At 27.0% G+C, this 21,366-nt stretch overlaps 1 protein-coding gene across 1 annotated transcript in view; it reads left to right on the top strand.

Annotated features, from left to right (window-relative positions):
* The first annotated feature begins 10,263 nt into the window (after positions 1-10,263).
* LOC100205834 (myosin heavy chain, striated muscle) overlaps positions 10,264-21,366 on the top strand; it is a 39,527-nt gene continuing 28,424 nt past the window's right edge. The window contains exons 1-6 of the mRNA XM_065803615.1: positions 10,264-10,803; positions 14,208-14,351; positions 14,660-14,844; positions 20,046-20,133; positions 20,295-20,411; positions 20,491-20,554. Coding sequence (XP_065659687.1) covers positions 10,606-10,803; positions 14,208-14,351; positions 14,660-14,844; positions 20,046-20,133; positions 20,295-20,411; positions 20,491-20,554 — 796 coding nt within the window. The 5' untranslated portion in view covers positions 10,264-10,605. The remainder of the gene's footprint in view (positions 10,804-14,207; positions 14,352-14,659; positions 14,845-20,045; positions 20,134-20,294; positions 20,412-20,490; positions 20,555-21,366) is intronic.

Here is a 21,366-nt window from a genome sequence, read left to right as displayed (position 1 = left end):
GTCTGATATTTTAGGAAAACTTGATTTTCAAAACGTTATTGATAAGTTTGTACAAATAAAATTTAAAAATAAGAAAAGTTCCCGGCATTTAATTTTAATTACTTGACATTATTATTTTTATTTATTATTTTTCATTTAATTAATTACACTGAATATTATGATAATATTACTTAATATACTAGTTACAGTAACTTGTATATTAAGTAATATTATCATAAAATCGAGTATAACTAGTAACTAGTTATACTAGATTTGATTATTTTACTTGTGTTACTACTACTAAACATAATAATAAATATTATTCAATAAGTAAAAAAATATATTTCCTTATTTATTTATAAGGGGTCCCCACTGTATATTCCGCCCAGGAGCCCCCACATATCTAAATCCGCCCCTGAAAACCATTATCAATATAACAGATAAATATAAATTAGACCCAGATTACCCCGTATACCCCACCCTACCCTATTTTAAAAATAACGGAGTTCTCTTGCATTTGTGATCTTCGTCGCTTCATGGTTACTTTGTTGCGTATTCTCAATTTTATGGTGGCGATGGTTCAAATTTTTTTTGCATAACAAACTGAACATTTTTCAAATTCGCTGCGTATTTTTCAATGTTCCTGAAGAGTCATTTTGAGGAGGAGTGTTTAAAAGGATGATCCGAATTACAAAAAGGGTTCTTAAGATTGTCTCGATACATTAGGACTTACATATGCAGAAATGCCAACAGTATTAATTTTACGAAGTACCTGGCAACAAAAAACTCAATGTTTGTAAGAAAAATAATTCTAGGATCACTGGATTCAAATAGTTATTTGAGTTACAGATTCTAGAATTGTTTTTAAAAGTGGCCTGTTGCCAGATACTTCGTAATAAATGGGATTGGACGATTTCATCTAGTAATTTCTATTTCAGCAATTATTGCTAGCATTTCTTCATATGTACTCATAAAAATTATAATAAAGTAAGATATGTGCAACAAAATAATTCAAAGTTTGCTTCCATCAAATGAATGAATGTGATGCAGAAGTACGTGTATTCAGGCCCGCATAGAGACTTTAGGGTGCTCGGGGTCAATTTTTGTTCGGTGCCCCAAACTTCGGATTCCTGGGTATCTAAGCATGTTTATTGTCCGTATGTCTATTATCACATTACAATTTAATTAAAACAATAATTATTTTGGTATTAAGTATTGCTGTACATAAACACTTAATATTTGAACTTGGTTGTTTATGATAAAAACGAAAATACAAATATAATTTAAAATTAATTATATTATTTCATCAATAAAATGTTATTTATGAAGACTAGTCAGATCACGCTAATTTTACTTTGCCGGCTTTGTTCTTTGTGAAACTAGAGATGGCATTTTCGTACGTTAAAGTCTTGGCAAGGTCGTTTTTAATTGAAATCACCATAAGGTTAGTAAAGCGTTTTTCAGTTATTGTTGATCGCAATATGGATTTGATGAGAGCAAGCTTACTGAAATAGCATTTTCCCTCGGCCACTGAAACCGGTATTTTATTAAAAATGCAGATCGAAGGAAATGTTGGCTGAAGATCTTTTTTGGTAGATTCTGTTGAGCAACTTAATAGAAGAAAGAGATTCTATTTGTCAAAAAGTATTTGATTGCTTCAAAACATCTAGATGACAGATTTCTTCAATGAACTCCTCTTCTTTTACATCATTTACGTAGAGATTTGCCAAGACTTTGCACTTTTCTTTCTGGTTGAGCTTTTTTTAATCACTAGAAAGAGATGGAGAAAACCATATGAACGAAAACATATCCGTTGTCTTTGAACTGTATCCATTCTGTATCTTGTCTGCTGGAGCAGCATATCAAAAGCAACATTAAATACGTCCACCTCAAAACCCTTTGATTCGTCTTCGTAGATATGGGCTGTATTTATCGACTCTCCATGAAGTGTTTTCCCTTTCCTTATCCTCTTCTTAACAAAATCATTTTGAAACCCAAACGAAGCTAACCCAAATGCAACCAGTTTTGTTTCTTGGAGGATTTGGAGCCAAAAATAACGTAGTTTGTCAAGATCATCGATTAGAATCATTAACAACTTTGTCTCGTCATTCAAATAAACGCTTTCTGGTTCAAGGAGAGCCTTGAACCAGAAAGAAGTCAAGACAATGAATTCAAATGATTGAATCAACTTTTTGAGTGCCTTAACTAAAGTCAATTGATGATTTTCTATATCAAGTTCTTCAAGAAGTTTCAAGGACTTCAGTATTTCAGTTTTTCGTTTCGACAATGGCCAGACAGCCTCTATGCGTGCACTCAATCTTGTTTGGGACGTTTGTTGAAGGGACTGCCTAGTTGCCTCAGTCAAAAATTTCCGCGTATAGAGCTAATACTGAAAAGGTTATACAACGATTAGATGCTGTCAAAATAGTTCTTGACTACAGTAGAGGATTCTGAAGAATGAACGCTAGCTAGATTAAGACTATGCGCACTGCAAGGCATGAACAAAGCTTGAGGATTTTTCTCGAGAATTATGGCCTGCACTTCTTTGTAAACACCAGATGTATTAGCCCCGTTATCATAGCCCTGACCCCTACAATTCTTTAAATCAATTCGGCTTTGATCTAAAACGTCTATTGATCTAAAAATAAATGGCTATGTGGACCTCTTCAATAATAGCAGCGAAAACAATTTCACCACATGGCATAATGAACTCATTTTGAGCTCTCCGGCTCAAATAGTGCGCTTGCATTCTTGTTCCTTGTTTTTGGTGTTGAGAAACTTCTTCTAGATAGAACTGAAGTGTCTTATTGCTTTTCCCCAACAGCTCAAGGGTGGCTAAAAAATTACCATTATCATACTCGTCCAGCATGTTTGATGAACTTGCACAGATATAAACGTATTATTGAAATAAAGTTTACACCTAGATTAATATTCCAAGCAACATTAAAATTATTTTATGAACGTAAACTGCTAACACACATAGAAAACTTAAATTTCTTGAAGCTAAATGGAGAGTCTAGGACGCAGCGTGAAACTTCATACCACTAAGATGCCTCGTTTCTCATTGACACTTCAAGTTCTGAATCGATCCCGGTCTGATTTTTCAAGGCTTTAAAGACTGATTTCCAGACGATGTAGTGATTTTTGGGTTGAACATTACACTAGTAGCTTTTAATCTTTTCTCCTAGCTTTCGCCAATTATCTTTTATTCCGCTATTCCACATCAAGATGAAAGACTAAAATCCTTTTGCAGTTCCACTCTAGATAAGCCAGTCTCTGTTAATCTTCTCTCCATTGAGAGAAGTTTTGAAAAAATGGAGGCAGGATTTTTTTTGTTTGTAGAATCTCTAGGAAAAAGTGCTAGATTTTGAGGCGGTCTTCGTATTATACACTAGGTTTAAATTTTTTTTGAAAAAAACATATTTATAGTGTACAGTGTACGTTTGTGCTTGTATTCTTTTACACCCTTTTCTACAGCTTTTTATCTGCCTTGGGATCCTGAACCATGAAAACTGGACATAACGTTTTTACTCTAAGATGTGTGTTACTTATTTTTAAATAAAAAAGTTTTTCATTTGTTTCAAAATCGAAGTGAATTTTTTATGTAGAATTTAATTCTCAAAGGAATTTAAGAGAAAAAGAATTAAATGCAATATCACAATATCAAATTAATTGGAATAAATGTATTGAGAAAGAATATTTGAAAAGTGTTGGAATGAGAGTAACTTAATTGATTTAACAACATTAATAATGTTTTAAATCAAGCCTTTTGTTTGGTTAAGTGTCATGTAATTCGAATTTTAGCCACATATAAATTGGAGCTATAGCAATCAGTTCTTCCACGCAGAAAAAAAAGAAATTGTGAAATTTTCATTTAACTTAACCTAAATTTCAATTTCATTGCATGTTATAAATCTTACAAAACATCTTACAGAAAAAATATATATATATTTCGTCTTGATTTTTTTGCCTTTAAATTATGCAAATAATCTTCTTTTTTTCATTGCCGTTTGATAATTTAACTGTTTGAAAGTTTTCCGTTTGATAAATTTACAGTAAATGCATATTACATATATAAATTTAGTTACCGAAATCACCGAGCCCCGTTTTCATTTTGTCTGTGTTTTTATAAAAGCAAACATATACATAATCCGTTTTAAAATACATACAAATTTTGCAAAATGCTAAAAATGTCTTTAAAAGAACTAGAGTGTATTTCTACTGATTTAAAATAAAAATATTATAAACATACATACATATAAATGCATACACATTTTCTACATTAATGTTTATTAAGATATATTCATTTAATGATAATAACGTTTTTTGTTTTTTTTTCTGTTTTGAATTAAATTTAGAAATAATAAATATTTTAAGACTGTTGTAATAAATTCTAATTGTAATAAAATTCTAATTGTCTTTTAGACTTAAAATTTCTTCAAGGAGTAGTGCTCTTTATGATTATTAAAAATTTTGATAAAATTTTTTATTGAGGGTCACAGGTGCCCCCTTTGTCCGTGCCCATTTGTCCGTGTGCCTAGGTAAAATGTACCCAGTGGCCCCCCTCTTGGCGGCCCTGCGTGCATTTTTCGTTTATTAACTAATCGTTATTAAAAGAACAATTAACAAGCAATATTTGCTTGAAAGTCATTAAAAAAAAATTAATATTTTCATAAAAAAATTTTCATAAAAACAATTAATTAACATTATTTAAAACAACCAAGAATATACTCAAAAAAATATTTTTATCTTTTGAGATGAGTTTTTTTGTTGGTTAGTTTGATTTAGGGTTTTTTCTTCTGACAAACGAATTTCATTTCTGATTGAGGTATCAGTCAAGATCCTTGTTGTTAGTTGCCTATTTTTAACACTTCTTTTTAAGCTTTGTAGAAAAATCAACCCGCTTTTACCATAAACAGTGAAGCGTCAGAAATGAACAGCAAAATAGTATCTTTGTCAAAGTTTTTTCCGAGAATCTTAACAGATTTATCAAAAAGCCTTGCAGTAGTGATATGATTAGTTTTCTCAAGCTTAGCCGAGTTCAATAAAATTTTTTTTTTGATAATTTCTTACTCTTGATGCATTATTCCAAAAACAAAACTTGCAATGTATTTTCCAGAAATATTTGCAACCACGTATTTTCTGAATACTTTTAAAGTTTTTAATTATTGCGGTTTCTTAAAATGCAATTAAAAATCGAGTCGTTCGATATAAATATCATTTAAACTTTTGGGTTCCAAAAAAAATATTGAAATTTTAAGGTTTCAAAAAAAATATCCCCCTGTAACAAATCCTCCCAAAAAAATCCTTCGGAAAAAATTCTCCTCAGAAAAAATCACCAAATAAAAAATCTTTTTTTTTTTTTAAACTATTGTGAAATTGATAGATTCCACTTTCTTACGATATATAATTTTTTTTCTTATTTTATTTTTTAATTAAAGTTTATTTAATAAAAAGTTTATAAAGTATAGACACGCTTACTGTTAACGATAATTTTATTGATGATTCATTCATTGAGTTTCATGTAATGCATATTCACTTAATCGTTAGTTGCTCAAAAGATGCTCGGTCTACACTTGTTGGGGCAGGTTGAACAGCACGGTAAACTTTAGGCAAAATCTTCATAAACAAATTTTAAAAATGTACTTTTTTCTTTACCAAATTTTAGCATGTTAAACTACCTTTTCAATAATGAAAAATTTTTTTACTTCAGAGGCACCGTTCATAAAACCTGTTAGATTTAGTAAAAATTGCCCCGCTCTACCTGATTTCCGTTTTTTCAGCTGTTTCAGTTCCAGAAATATAAAAAAATATTGAAAAAAATTTAACATCAATAAATACAAAAATAGAAAAATAAATACAAAAACATAAATTTAAAAAAATAATTAGTATTTAAGTCTTGATTTAACGAGTCATTTTCTATATAATTTTCTTTTATAGCAAAACGTACAAAATTTCTTAATTGAGATTGAGACTTTTTATAACTAAGCATAATAGACGTCATTTTTATTATCTTTAATTAAAAGTAAATTTTGATATTGGATGTTTGTGTTTTTTTTTTATTACCAAAAAAAAAAACACAAACGTAAAAACACTTTGACATAAAAAGTTATTTATCTGATGTTTTTAAAAAAACTTTTATGTCAATTAAAAACATGTCTTTGATGTCAAAATTTAATTTCGAATAGGTGTTTGATAAAACACGTAATGAAAAACTTAAGAAAACTCTTTTCACTGTATCATCTACTCCATCGCATACATTCTCTATATGCAGTGCCAAAATACCAATCTGTTTTCAGTTCGTAATATTTTATATGAAAAAAGAGGCTAAATCTAGAATAATCTTTTATATTTTAAAACTAAATCTAGAATACAATAAGAAAAAAACAGAGGTTTTAAAACTAAATCTAGAATACACTAAGAAAAAACAGAGGTTTTTAAAACTAAGTCTAGAATTCAATAAGAAAAAAAACTATTTTGATAGTGATTATTAATTTTCTCGAATTTAAAAAACAACATTTCAAGAGATGAATACAGTTTGGTTAAAATTGGCAGTTGTAAACTAAAATATTTTGACCAGTATAGATTAAAAAATTTACTTTCGACACATTCCGAAAGAGATCTTGGAATTCTAATCTATGATAATTTTAAATATGCTCAACAGTGTAATATGCAAGTGTAATATGCAAAGCATATTACACTCTTGAGTATATTTAAAAATTAAAAAACTCGATGCAAAATAATGAACTTAACTACTCTTGGGGACAGACGTATAAGAGGCAACCTTATACAACAATATAAGATTATCTACAATTTAAACTTAATTTACTGGGAACTTAAGGCTTTTCAGCATAGCACCCAGAGCTGAATGTTTAATTGGATTTCTTTGTCAGAAACTACGATATCAGACATAAATTTTACAACAACCGTGTAGTCAATAACTGGAATGCTTTGCCGGATAAATTTTCAAAACAACATCATTTGACAAATTTAAACAACTGCAACTTTCAAACATACTTGTTACTACAGCTCATCATTTAATCATATATAATACATTCATTTGGTTTCTAATTTTTTTTTGATTTTCTTTAAAAGTATGTCAAGTATTTACTAGAAAAAGTTTTGTGTACGTCGTTTTTTAACTCTTCTATAAACTCGTGTTTTTAAATATTGTTTCTAAAGAGAACCTATTAGTTTTCAACCATTGCGTATAAACTATTTCATTTGTCAAAATTTTAGATCATTTAATTAACTATTGTTTTTAAGAAGAGCCTATCAGTTTTTAACCATTGTTTATAAATTATTTCATTAGCCAAATTTTTATCTCATTTAAAATTTTTTAGGTTTTGATTGTTTTTCACACTCATGAAATATACATGTTTTATTTTCTAATGAAAAAACTGCTAAGATCTGATCTTTTGACTTAAATACATTTTTTAATGAAGTTACTATAAACTTGGACTTTTAAGATGGCTACAAACAAAAACAATGTCTGTGTCATATATTCTAGCAAATACGCAATGTTGTTGCCTTAAAAGGGTAAGGTGACAAGACGGCAACAGAGACTATATAGAGATATTTTAGCAACCTATATTTGATACCATTTCCAATTAAAAATTGTGTTTATAAGAGCGTTGAAAACCAGCCATCGATCAAAAAAATTCCCTAACGGTGTCAATCTAAAATGAATGCAATGATTTAACTTCTTATGATTTAAGCACAAAATAACTTTGGTGAACAGATTTTTTTATTAAATGAAAAATAGAGGTTTGGGTAACATTAAAGTAATTATTATTATTTTTTTAAACATATATTTTAATATTTTTTAAATTAGGTTTTTAAAAAAGGTAGTAACTTCTTAATGCATTATATTTAAACTAAAAATAGATTTTATATGATTTTAGTAAAATATATATTATAACGCATTATATTTAAAATGTAAAATAATTAGAATTAAAAACGTTCTTAATTTAAATTTTTTTTGCTAACTTTACACGATCGTAATTTTAAACTTTTTAAACATTTGAAACAAAGTTTATTTGGGGAAAAACTCCAAAAAATAAACACGTTTCGAGAAATGGTAATGTTTTTTTATGTATTTTTTTCAACGTTTCAGCATTTCATCAACAAAATTTAGGGCATTTTTTTTATTAAGTTTTTTTTCAAAAACTTTATATTTAAGTTTTTAACCAAAAATCTCTACAATATTGGAGCTTTGCTTAAATTGTACTAAAACAGTTCTAATTCTTTAAATTTCTAATTTTTTTTTTAAATTCTTTATAGTTCTAACTTTTTTAACCTAATTTGTACCGACAGATTATTATATTTAACCTATGTAAATTGGCAGGCTGTTAAGTTTTTTTTACCGAAACCAATATCAAAGTAACAAAAAACGTAATTTTACAAAGACCGTAGTAACAAATTTTATGGTATAAAGGACTTTTACAACACATAAATTTTTTTTTAAGGGTAAGGTTGTCGATATTGTACCGGCGCCTAAATTGTACTTTTGCTATATCTTGTTATTTTTATTGTTGAACTAATAAATTATTTTTTTGTGAGATAAAACTAAATTTTGGCAGCAGTTACCTTGAGTTGATATGATGCTAAAATTTACTTATTTTTGGGGTTCAATGTTTTTGAGTATTACTTTAAACATGTTAAATATATGTCTTTTTTATCATATTCATGTGATAACACTGTTTATGTGAATTCAAAATAACTTCCGAGAAATAAAAATACAATAGCATTTGTTTTATAATTTCGTTATAAACTCAAAGTAAGTCAAGTCGCGTAAATTGTACCTTCTGGCTGCCTTCGCCATCTTTAGATTTCCATTTCAGAACCCCGCCCGCCCCCCAAACTTTCTTGACCTTCCTACGCCATTGCAGCATTCGTTTTTTTTGTGACGAAAAGTAGTCAATTGGTTAAATTCAAATAGTTTTTTAAATATCGAGCAGCTTTAGCCATGCTTTTTTTAAGTATGACTTGTTTTGTTTTTAATCCGCTAATTTATTAATGACCTGAATTTTTTGTACTAACTCATATTCTTATTTAAATTAAAAGTTAATAATAACAACAACATTAATATAAAAAGTTTGTAATAATATTTAGAAGAATTTTATATTATTTATGATTTTATTTCCTTGAAATTATCCTATTTTCTTATTGCATATCATTACTTTCACTGAATTTTTATTCTTTCCATCGCATATTCATTTTTTCTGTTTCATATTCATTTCTTTCACCCCACATTTGTTCCTTCCATCGCACATTTATACTTCTGCACGTATTATTAAAAAATGATGTAAACTACTATTTTTTTTAAATTAACTATTGTTATAAGGGAAGTTTATGAAACATCACTATTAAACACACATTTCCAGTTTACTTACCCTAAACGCTTGCCCAACCTACCACACATAGACATCTTAAAGAGCTAAGTTGTTTCACATATATATTCTTAATTATTTTATATATCTTCTAGATCAATTCGCTCCGCCTACTTAATACATGCAAATTTAAATTTTTTTTAACAAATAACAAAAATTTATATATTTTTTTAAAAGTATTTTTGCTTGCATAAAAGCAACGAGATCTCATTGTTTTTTGTTATTATATCATATTTTTTAATCTTTTTCATGAACTTTGTTTCTTTAAAAAAATAATTTGTCATCTAATACCTTTGAATACTATTATATAGACAAAACATATAAAAATACATGAACAAAAGATTTTTAAACTATTTCCATACATGGACATACTTTTTGAACACGAAATAGGAACGTTTTTATTAAAGAAAAAAAATAGTTCAGAAACATAATATTTTCTGATATTGGATTATAAAGAAAGGAAGCCTCCATATTGTCGTTAGATTAGGCGCTTATAATTAACAATAAATAACAAGAATTCATTAAATTTAACGTTAATCTTTATATATCTAATACATATTCATAACAATCAAATTTGGCAGTTTCTAATTAGACCATCAAAAAACTTTTGAATCTTATTTGTGTTAAATTCCATTTATTTTGTAGAATTAAAAATTTTTCTTTATTATTTTGACGAATCTCTAAATTAATTATGTTTATTTTTACGAAGTTTTGAAATGTCTATGGTAAAAAGTCATTAATAATATATTTATATGCACCTAATAACAATAAGAAACCAATAATAGATTTATTTGCACCTTAAATTTTAAGATTTGTGAAGAAAATATTTTGATTAAAATGAACATGAAAAAGAACGTATAATAAATTAGTATAATAAATTAGTAAATAAATATAGTAGTAAAAACATTATAAAATCTGTGTAAAATTTTTATTCAGGTCGAACTCAGAAAGACTTAAAAAAAAAAGATTTTCGCAAAAATAATCTATTGTTTCTAGAAAATTAGCAGATTTGTATTGCCTACTGCTATAATTATGTTATTATTATATTTTGGTCAGGGAAAAGGTGTAATTTGATTGGTCGCATTTATAAAGAAGTATAAAACCTATTGTATAATAAATGTACGCTCCTTCTAAAACAATGACATAAAATAATATAAATACGAAGTAGCAGGCGTATGAACTGATTTTACATTTGTTTAATTTTCTTCAGCTTGATTTCAGTGATTTTATCAAAATGTCGCACGATCCAATGCTTGACGACCCATTGAGGTATCTTCGAGTTGATCCTGCTGTAGCACTGAGAGACCAATCTAAATCTTTTGATGCAAAAAAATGGGTTTGGGTGCCAGTAAAAGAAGATGCAGGTTATTTAGCTGCAGAAGTTAAGGGGACAAATGGAGATATGGTAACTGTTGAAACTGAAGATGGAAAAGTAGGTTTATTTTATGAACAGCCCAAACAATTATTAAATTTAACAATAATAAACTGATGTTCACATCTCTCTGTTAAGCTTAACAGAGCCATAGCCAAAATATTATTAAAGCAAATAAATGTTATATTTTTAATTTAAATACGCTATTAAAAAAAAGGGTTAAAATTTTTAGTTTGATATGCGAAAAAGGAAAATTTTAAGTAATGCTTTTTCTATTTAACGGAGAGACGTGAATACGATAAATTTTTTTAACATTTTATACGCATGTGTAGATATATTGTGTAATGTTTTTTTAAGCACGTTGACATCCAATCTGGTTATTTTATACATTACGCTGTTTAGTTATACAAAATTTACATACAACAATCAAAATGAGTGAACTTTATCCAAAACTTTAGCAATTCTAGTGTAACTTTATAACGTTAAATTAAATAAAACTTATACCTTGTTCATACTGACGGTAAAGCATGTTTTATTTTAAAATCGTATTAAATTGTTATTGTGCAAAGCTGTATAAAACAACAGTAAAACAAAACTGCAAGGCTGCTTTGTCTATATAAAATGCTTATGTTAAAATAAAACAACTTTTTCATGCTGTTTTATGGCTGTTTTATACAGTTTATAACATTAAAAACATAAAACGCGTTTATAATGAAACGTTCTTTATCGTCAGCATGAACGGGGTATTAGCTTAGGAGAGCTTTCCTTTAACGCACTTATCTTTTGAACAGACTTTTTGTGATTTCTAAATAATGCGCTCAATAAATGCGGTTGATACTATTTCATTCGTTAGATAATGCAACAATTTTAAGCATTTGCTATAAAAACTACTCCTGTTACATTTAATCGTGCATAAAAATTTTCATTAACATTTAGCGTTTATATAAATTGTTTGTAGTACCGCAAATTTCTATCAAGAAACAATGTACATATAACAGTAGTTTTTTGCAGCCGAAATATTATTTTATATATATATATATAAATATATACATATATATATATATATATATATATATATATATATAATTATATATATATATATATATATATATATATATATATATATATATATATATATATATATATATATATATATATATATATATATATATATATATGTATATATATGTATATATATATTTATTTATTTATTTATTCATTTATTTATTAATATTAAAATGTAGCTTGCTTTACATTTTAAAATTCTATCGGACATTTTTTATTATTCACGGTTACAGCGAGTGTCTTAACTAAGATAAGCGCGGGAGTGTGACAAACTATGATTAGGCATAATGACTTTTTCATGCATTAGACAAAATAAGTTTTGCCTAATCTATTCTCAATACGAGATGTGTATTTTAATCACTTTAACTAATAAAAGCTACATTGTGCCAAAAATAGTATGAAACTAAGTGGTCAATCCGCCTAATCTAATCTATATATCGCCGCTGCAAAGCAAAACTATCCTAAGTCTATTTTTGGCGAAATTGACTTTTTTTGGTTTAAATTGAATCTTTAGGTGCACAGAAATCATCTCACAAAGTATGGAACCGAAATTGATTCAACTTTTGCAACTATGAGTAAAATTAAAATACCTTTTGTCCTAAAACAAATGATTAAGAGACGTCGTTACTGCAAAACAAAACTATCCTAACTCCATATTTTGGCAAAAAAAAAAAAAACTTTTTCGGTTTAAAATACTTAATAAATATAAGAAATAACTGAAAGCAAGTAGATTTATTTAAAAAAATCAAAAACAGTCATTAAATTTAAAACTTTAAATGTTTTTTTCTCAGAACAGCCAAAGCAGACTTGAGGTGGTCTTGTTTTGCAGCGGCAATTTAATTTGTAGAATTTTGTCATACTTTATATAGTTTTAAGATTATCTTTAGTCCATTTGCATTGTTGCTTCTCATAAACTTAAATTTTTAATTTTTTAATTTGTTATATTATGAATATATATATATATATATATATATATATATATATATATATATATATATATATATATATATATATATATATATATATATATATATATATATATATATATATATATATATATAAATTAGTAAAAACACTTATCTAATTTTTGATTACTTCAACACTGTGTTTCACCATCAGTAGGTTCATCAAGAAGAATTTTGATTCTTCCTGATGAACCTACTGATGGTGAAACACAGTGTTGAAGTAATCAAAAATTAGATAAGTGTTTTTACTAATTTATTATTGCTCTGTTCTTTTAGAACATTGCCCACTCTATTTGTAGAATACACTAACATAATTTATAATTTATATATATATATATATATATATATATATATATATATATATATATATATATATATATACATATGCAGATTATCATAATTTATTCTTTCCTCTCAAAGAATATAAATAAATAGTTCCTTTAAAAACAAAATTTATACCAAAAATCGCGTTATTTTAATACACCCAATCATTTCCTCTTAGAAAATTAGTTTCCTAAGATGAGTTTTTTTAATGAAATTCGAAAGAACTCAAAATAACAAAAAAAATAAAATCTTATCTTTAAGGACTGTGCTAAAGTAAAAAGTAATTATCTCAATTATGAAAAAAAAATAAAAATAAATCTTTCTTATCTCTAAAAAAGTTTGCGATACTATTTTTTGAAAAAACTTTCGCTCTTGAAATAACAAAATAAAGCTTCGGAGAGAATAACTTTAAAAAAACGCGCTTTCCTTAATAAAAGACCGCATCTCATCTTAAGCTTCTCAAAACATATAATCTTAAGCAACTTCACCGAGTACTATCATAATTTAAATGGCATGGCAACAGCTTATGTATTGTCTCATATATCTCACGGAATTAGCAGTAGATAAGCATAAAATATTGAGAATGTAATAAATTTTTGATGATCTTGTTTCGTTCTGACATAATTACAAAATATTGAATAATAAAAAATTATAACAAGGATGAAAAACTTTTTTTAAGAATAAAACAATGAAAGAATATTAACTATATAACCAAATGAGTAAAATATGTAACACCTTCGAACTTGTATGAACATACTTAACTAAATAAATTCGCAAAAAATTAGCAGCCTACCCGTAAAAGAGGTTATAGCATCTTAGGAACCTACTCATCTCATGCCACTTTCCCCTAATGATTAAGTATCTTTTTTTTAACAAAAGATACAAACTGAAATTTATTAAATGTTTTTGGGAGACTAATATCATTAAATTGGAACTTTATAAAAACTAAGAAATATTATCGGAAGTTTTAGATGTATTCACAAATTCGGGTCGCTTTCATAAGTTTAGGGCGACTATTTGCAAGTAAGCAAACTTGCCCCGTTTGATTACATGTGATTTCTTTTTCTTATTGGTTAAAGTGTTAAATAAAATTATTTTTTTAAATTTCAGACATTAGAGATGAAAAAAGAATTATGTGAACAAATGAACCCACCAAAATATGAGAAATGTGTTGACATGGCTTCTTTGACATATCTCAATGAAGCTAGCGTTCTATACAACTTAAAATCCAGATATTTTGAAGGGCTTCTATACGTAAGTTTTATTTATAAATTCATGTCTTGAAGCTCTATATTTTCTGATATTTATATTTTATGCCTTGTTCCAAGTTAAATCAAAGTTTGGATTCAAAAAGTATTTGTATATATTTAAAAAAATTGTTAAACTTCTGTTAAATAATTAAAAAAAAAAACATGATATTGATTTGCACTTTCTATAATGAAATTTTGTAAGGTCTTGTTAACATGATGGTATTTTAATACTCGATAACTTTTAAAAGTAGTTTTATTAAACTAAAAATTTTTTTTTAAATGAGCAATGAAAAAAAAAACTTTATTTTTAAGACTTACTCTGGTCTATTTTGCATTGCAATAAATCCTTACCGTCGCTTACCTATATATACCGATGAAGTAATTAAAATCTATCGGGGAAAACGAAGAGTCGAATGCCCTCCGCATGTCTTCGCTATTGTTGATGAAGCTTACCAAGATATGTTGACGGAACACGAAAATCAATCAATGTTAATTACGTAAGTATAATAGTTTAAATTAGGTTTGTAAAATGCTTAGCAAAAATATGTTAAGTAAAAATATTAGCAACTAAAATATAAAACTGTTTAATGCGTAGGGCTGTTTCACGAGGTTTACAGGTTATAAAATAGACCATAAGTATGTTTAAATCTCGGTTTCCGGCGAAGTGTGTATACATTAGTTGAAAATAAGCATAGACTTTTAATTAAAAGACTGTTTTCCCAAAGTCATTTTTAATTGTTGCTTCGACAATTGTGCACACACACACACTCACACGTTTAATGAATGTTTTTACCAAATTTTGGTAAATTGGAACCTTTTTATACCTTCAGTAAGAAAATTGGAATTTTTTTTTTTACTTAGTTGGTCAAATTAATCTCTAGTCGGAAAATTGGGGAATTAGAGGACCTTTTTATATAGGCGGCAAAAAACCGTTCCCTCACTTTCTCCCACTTGATACCTACTCGCACGAGCCATACACATTTTGACAGCTTTTTAGAAATGGGCACAGTGGAGTCTACATACATCAACTGGTTTTTGTAGATGAAGACGTTTGGAATGTAAAATGATTAAGGTTGATACGATTGTACATAACTATTGTATGTACCTTGGTTAATAACCAAGGTACATACAATAGTCTGCAAAATTAGCTAGGTTTTTTTGTACTATGATTTTTATTTTTTATATATCAAATTTAAAAAGTTTTTTTTTTTTATATTTATTTTAACTTTGTTTAAAAGTTAAAACAACTTAATTACGATTATTAGTAGAAAACTTATAAGTAAGTTTTTTTTATATCTATAACCAATTTTGCACAAATATACATCAAAGCTAAACCATTTGGGTGGTCCTGTACCTTGGTGTTTTGCATACAACTTTTCAAAAGGTAAAACAAGAGAGTTCAGTAAATCTCTTTGATAAAAGTCAATAAAACTTATGATGGAGTCTATCTAACTAGAGTCACTAAAAGTGCCACAACGTGTTCTACAAACACCTTTTAACTGTTTTTTAACAGCCAATGAAACAGTACTTTCAATATGCTCCTCCAACTTTTATTGTCTGGGAAAAAGTTTAGAGGTAAAAGTTTTAAAATATATACCTTTTTCATTTTTGAGAAAAACCTGAATCTCTTTTTAACAAAATATAAAATAATCCTTAACTAATAACAAAATTTGTACAATCTAAAAAGTTGATAAATTCTTCTCTTATTGAAATTTGAATCAACAAACCATAAAACTAATAAGAGTTGTTCTTTACTTTAACTGTTAGAGGGTTTACCAGCAAAAATAGTAAAATGTTTAGAATTTAAAATTTTTTAAAATATTTTATCTGTAACAACTTCTCTAAAAACTTTATTACCCGATGATGAGGTCTTAGATATGTAAGAAATATTTTTTTTATAATATATAAGTTGAACTTGAAGTTCAATTTATATATTATAAAAAGATACTCACTAACAATCGCCAACTTTAACATGGAAATGTTGCACACACTTGATTCGTTTAAAAAAAAAATACTTGTAATAATTCAGAAACTTATTAAAGTATTTATAAAGTTGTTTCAACTAAATATAACAAATATAAACTATTAGTTACATACTATATGTAGCTAATAGTTAATAGTAGTATACTTTTTATCACAGCACTTAATACCATTGTCACAGCATCTTTTATTTAATGATCATATAGGAGGAAAATGATAATTTAGACAAAAGTTTAGTTATTTACTTGAGGAGAGGTGATAATTCAGACATATATTCTTAAACTATTTTTACATAACTATATAACTTATTTAATCAAAATTTAGTTCAGAAATTATACAAATATCAATCAGTTATTGATTAGTTTGTAATGATAAAATTTCTATCATTATTATTTAATATTTTTGATCATACCGTCTAACAGTGAGCGATTTACAAAGAGGAGGTAATAGTTAAGACAGATAACAATTTATATCTGTCTAAATATATTTAGAATAATTCAGCGAACTTTCACAAACACTTTTATATCACAATTTGTTCAATTTTTTTATATAAATAAATAACTAATTAGTTAGTAGTTTTTTATTTTTTATCACGATAACTCTTTCTTATATTGCCTTTTTAATATTACTTTTATGTAAACTAGAATTCTAGAATTGCTATCCTCTAAGTGTTTTTTCTCCATGTTTGTGTTTATTAAGGTAGTACGGACGTGTGAGTACACTTCTAACAGTTGTAACCCGAAATCTTTATCTCGCTTTGAGTTTTACGCAGCGGGATGGAATAAACTACCAGCAACAAAGTATACATATGATCATTATAATATAGCTATGCATATGATGCTTTCTTGATGCCTAAAAAATAATAATACTATTATTATAAAAAATATTGAACAAACTTTACAGTAGATTAGAGTAGATTGCAGTAGTTCAATTGCTAAGTAGAAGTTCTATTCTGTATTTTTTTAAAGAAGCGTTCAAGTATCTTTACTAATTTTACTTAAGTATCTGATCAAACACTTTAAGTTGTTTTCTGGTGCTGATTAAAAAAAAATATACAATGATAAAGATTTTAGACATCCTAGTTTATCACATAAAAATATCATTATGATTCAATTATCAAGGTCCAAGTCAGGTCTTGATTGCAAGCATGTGCTGACACCTCTTCTCATTGCATAAAATATTAAGGTTTAAAAAAAAACACTCTTTCAATAAAATTGAGCTAAGCTAAGATATTCTACAAAATTTGGCACAGTTTTTAATACTGGTAAATGAAACTTTAAAGTGTAATTAGATTTCCATTTGAATCATCAGATGTAATGACTCATTAAGACTCATTCAATGGACTTATCTTTAAAAGGTTTAAGGTGTTCCAGAAAAAAAAAATTAAATATGACATAGTACACTATGGCAATCCTCCATATTTGGTCCCACTAGATCACCATAAAAATATCTGGCCTCGAAGTCATTGTTAAGCTGAAGAAGGTGTTTTAGAAAAATGTTTTATTCTAATGAGTTTGCAGAGTTTTTTTTGCTTTTTATGATTGCAAATATATTTAGAAGTTTGAAAAATAAATTTTTAATACATTATCAGTTATTAGGATGTTGAAAAACAGTAGCAGTATAAATAGTATACTGCTACTTAATTTTAATTTGAGTAATATAGATTTAATTAATGACAATTTTTACATGTAAAATATATATAAAAACATTGTATATTTTGTGATCAATTCTGTTATATTTTATAATATAGAAATTAATATTAAATATGGCTAGTGCATGACATGTTGGAAAAGCTAGTGGAAAAAGAATTCTTTATCTGTTGGGGTACCCTCTTTAGGTAATTTTCTGAATAGACTTCCAACCGGTGGGGAAGTTTTTTTGCAGAATTTAATGAATTAACCAGAATCATGCAGCTGAATTAAAACATTGCTATCCAAAATTGGATGTCTTCTGGGGAGTACAGGCAAGTTTAAAGACAGCGGTGGTATGTGTTATGCTGATAACAGAAACAAAATATCAAATGTGTGCGTCATAAGAGAGTTGGTTAACATTCGGAAAAAAACAGGCTTTGATGAAAATTTTATCATCAGTGAATGGTCGATTATGTAAGCAACTAAATATAAAAATCTCTTGTCATAAAAATTAAGTATTCTGTGAAACATATTTATCTGTGAAATTTATTTACTTATAAGTTTTTATGGCTATATAGTATATAGTATTTACTTATAAGTTTTTATGTGAAATTTATTTACTTATAAGTTTTTATGGGATTTTTTAAAATGTTTACATTTTTAAATTGTTGTAACCTTTTAATTTAGGAATAGAATCATTGCTCTGTAAACCATGTATACAGAGCAATGATTCTATTCAATAATACAAGTTGCAACCGATTATATTGTGATCTTTTACTGTTTATTCTTTCTGAAGAGCCCATTAGTAGTGCAGGCTCCATTCAATGATCTTACTCCATACAATGACACTTTACTCCAAGAAGTCCGGAAAGATTGACAAAGCTGGTAATCTTAGTATTCTGAGACACACTTGGTATTTTACACCACAGTGTTTTATCTTTGCTTTAACTAACCAGCGCTTAGAGGAGAAAGAGAAGATGCATATTCTTGTGGAATTGTTAAAATATGATGTTCCAGAGATGAACAGCTTTGACAAAGTACAACCAGAATCTTTTACGCAGGTCTACCCCCTCTCAAAGCTATCAGACTTTGTTTCTCTATCTCTTTTTTCTCTATCTTGGTATAACCAAAGATGACATTCTCTCATGGCATGAAAAAAGAATGTCAAATTCTTTTTTCATGCCATGAGAGAATGAAGAAAAATCTCATTAATAGATCTTTCAAGACATTTGTGTCCAGTGTACATAAATTAGCAGTTGTTAAATACAAGGCTGAAATTATTAGTTAATTTGATTAAGTTAATTTGGTTATTTTATGAAAATATTGAATACTACTGGAGTTTTAATCAATAAATGGAAAAAAAAACTCATTAAAATTTTACACCTTCAGCTAAGCAGAGACTTTGAGCCCTGATGCGGTCATGGTGTAGTGGTATGCAGCGATCTTTTTTGTCAAGGTTCGTGTTTCGGAATTATAGAGTTGAGAGAAGGTTAAAACCACAATTAGGTAGCCTTCTTGGCCTAGAGGAGGTGAATTAATAAAAAAATTTAAAATAATAAAAAATATATTTTTATGGTAGTAACTGGGACCAAATAAGGAAGATTGACATAGTACACAATATTAAAAGTCAAAAAATATTTTTTTCTAGGACACACTAATATGTATGTAAGAATACATGCAGATTATAAGTTGTTTTGGATTAACCTAGGTGGTAACTAATTATTTAAACTAACTTCAGTACTTTTATATTGGCATATAGAATTCTTTTTTTAATCAAATTCAATCCCAACAAGGCTAACCACTATTAAGTTGTTAGAAAAAAAAGTTAAATAGCAAGGAAACGATATTTAGGAAAAGTTATGAGTCATGAAAACTGTAGTAGATAGTAGTGCCTAAAAAAAGTTCCTTGAATACAACAATATAAATAAATTTGTTAGAAGTATTCAAGCTCTAGGTTACCTTAGGGTCTTATCATAAAAATTATTTCCACCAAATAAAAAAGCTTATAAACTTGTAATTACCTACTAAATTAAAATAAATAAATGAGTTATTAACAACATAAAGAAGTAAAATGGTTTTTTTTGTAGAGGTGAATCTGGAGCTGGAAAAACTGAAAATACAAAAAAAGTTATTCAGTACATTGCTAAAGTTGCTGGAGTAGAAAAAAAATCAAAGGTACTTTTGGTTATTAAATTATTTAGATCAACTGTTTTGAAAAAATTAAGAAAAATTATAAATAATATACTAATTATTTGATGTCATACTAATATTATTTTTTTAATTTTTATGTTAAATCTTTTTTTATGTGATGTCTTTTTTTTATTATTTTAATAAAGGAAACTAGTGCTTCTGGAATAAAAGGAACATTAGATGAACAAGTTGTTCAAGCTAACCCTCTTCTCGAAGCATTTGGTAATGCTAAGACAACAAGAAACAATAATTCATCTCGATTTGTAAGTGAATTTTATGAAAGTTTGGTTTTTGTTTGAAATAAAATTAAAAGAATTTTCAACTTTTAACTATTTTGTTTAGGGTAAATTTATACGTTGTCATTTCTCGCAACAAGGAAAGCTAGCTGGAGCTGATATTGAATCATGTGAGTTGATTGTTTTAATACCTTGTCTCAATTAATTTGTTTAGAATGAGGTTTAGGGTGAACTGAATTGTTTCTTAAAGTATATAATTTCCATATTTATTGTTATAGAGTTCTATACTTTGTGTTTTGAATTACAATACAAAAGCTTAAGAATATTACTATATATTTATGCTCAAGTATGCGCAAATTATTTTTAATTTACCATGCAATCCTAAAGTATGACAATATTGAGCTGTAAATGCTTGGTTTTGTTATTAATATATATTTTTTTAAATTATATATATATATATATATATATATATATATATATATATATATATATATATACATATATATATATAAAGTATATATATTTATTTATATAAATTGAATTCAACTAATCTTAAACATTTTTTTCTATAAATTTTTAAAAACTCATTTTTTTTTTGCAAAGTTTTTTTTTTTAATTGTTTTGTTAAAAAAATATATTCTTTGATTTTTTTGAAGTTTCTTTCCATTTTTCTTGATAGGATTTAATTTTTTTAATTGTTCAGTGATTGTTATCAAAGAAAATCTTCTTTATTGCAATCAGTGAAAAAAAAGTCAATTTATTTTATCAGATTTATTTCATAGTTTATTTTATCAGTCTATTAGTTTTAGTTTTTTTTATTCAAACACAAGTTTTCAACTCTTATTGTTTTTATGAAATCCTTATTGACTTTGATGAGGCTAGTATTCATTTTATTATAAAGTTGTTCCAGATTACATGCTAGCTTTTTGTATAGATTTTTTAGAAAACTCTATATATTTAGATAGCTGTAAAACTGTTAGGG

Source organism: Hydra vulgaris, chromosome 08 (assembly GCF_038396675.1).
Source record: "Hydra vulgaris chromosome 08, alternate assembly HydraT2T_AEP".
Classification (NCBI taxonomy): Eukaryota; Metazoa; Cnidaria; class Hydrozoa; order Anthoathecata; family Hydridae; genus Hydra; species Hydra vulgaris.
The sequence above is the reverse complement of the archived record's forward strand: the minus strand, read 5'-3'. Positions and strand labels throughout refer to the sequence as shown.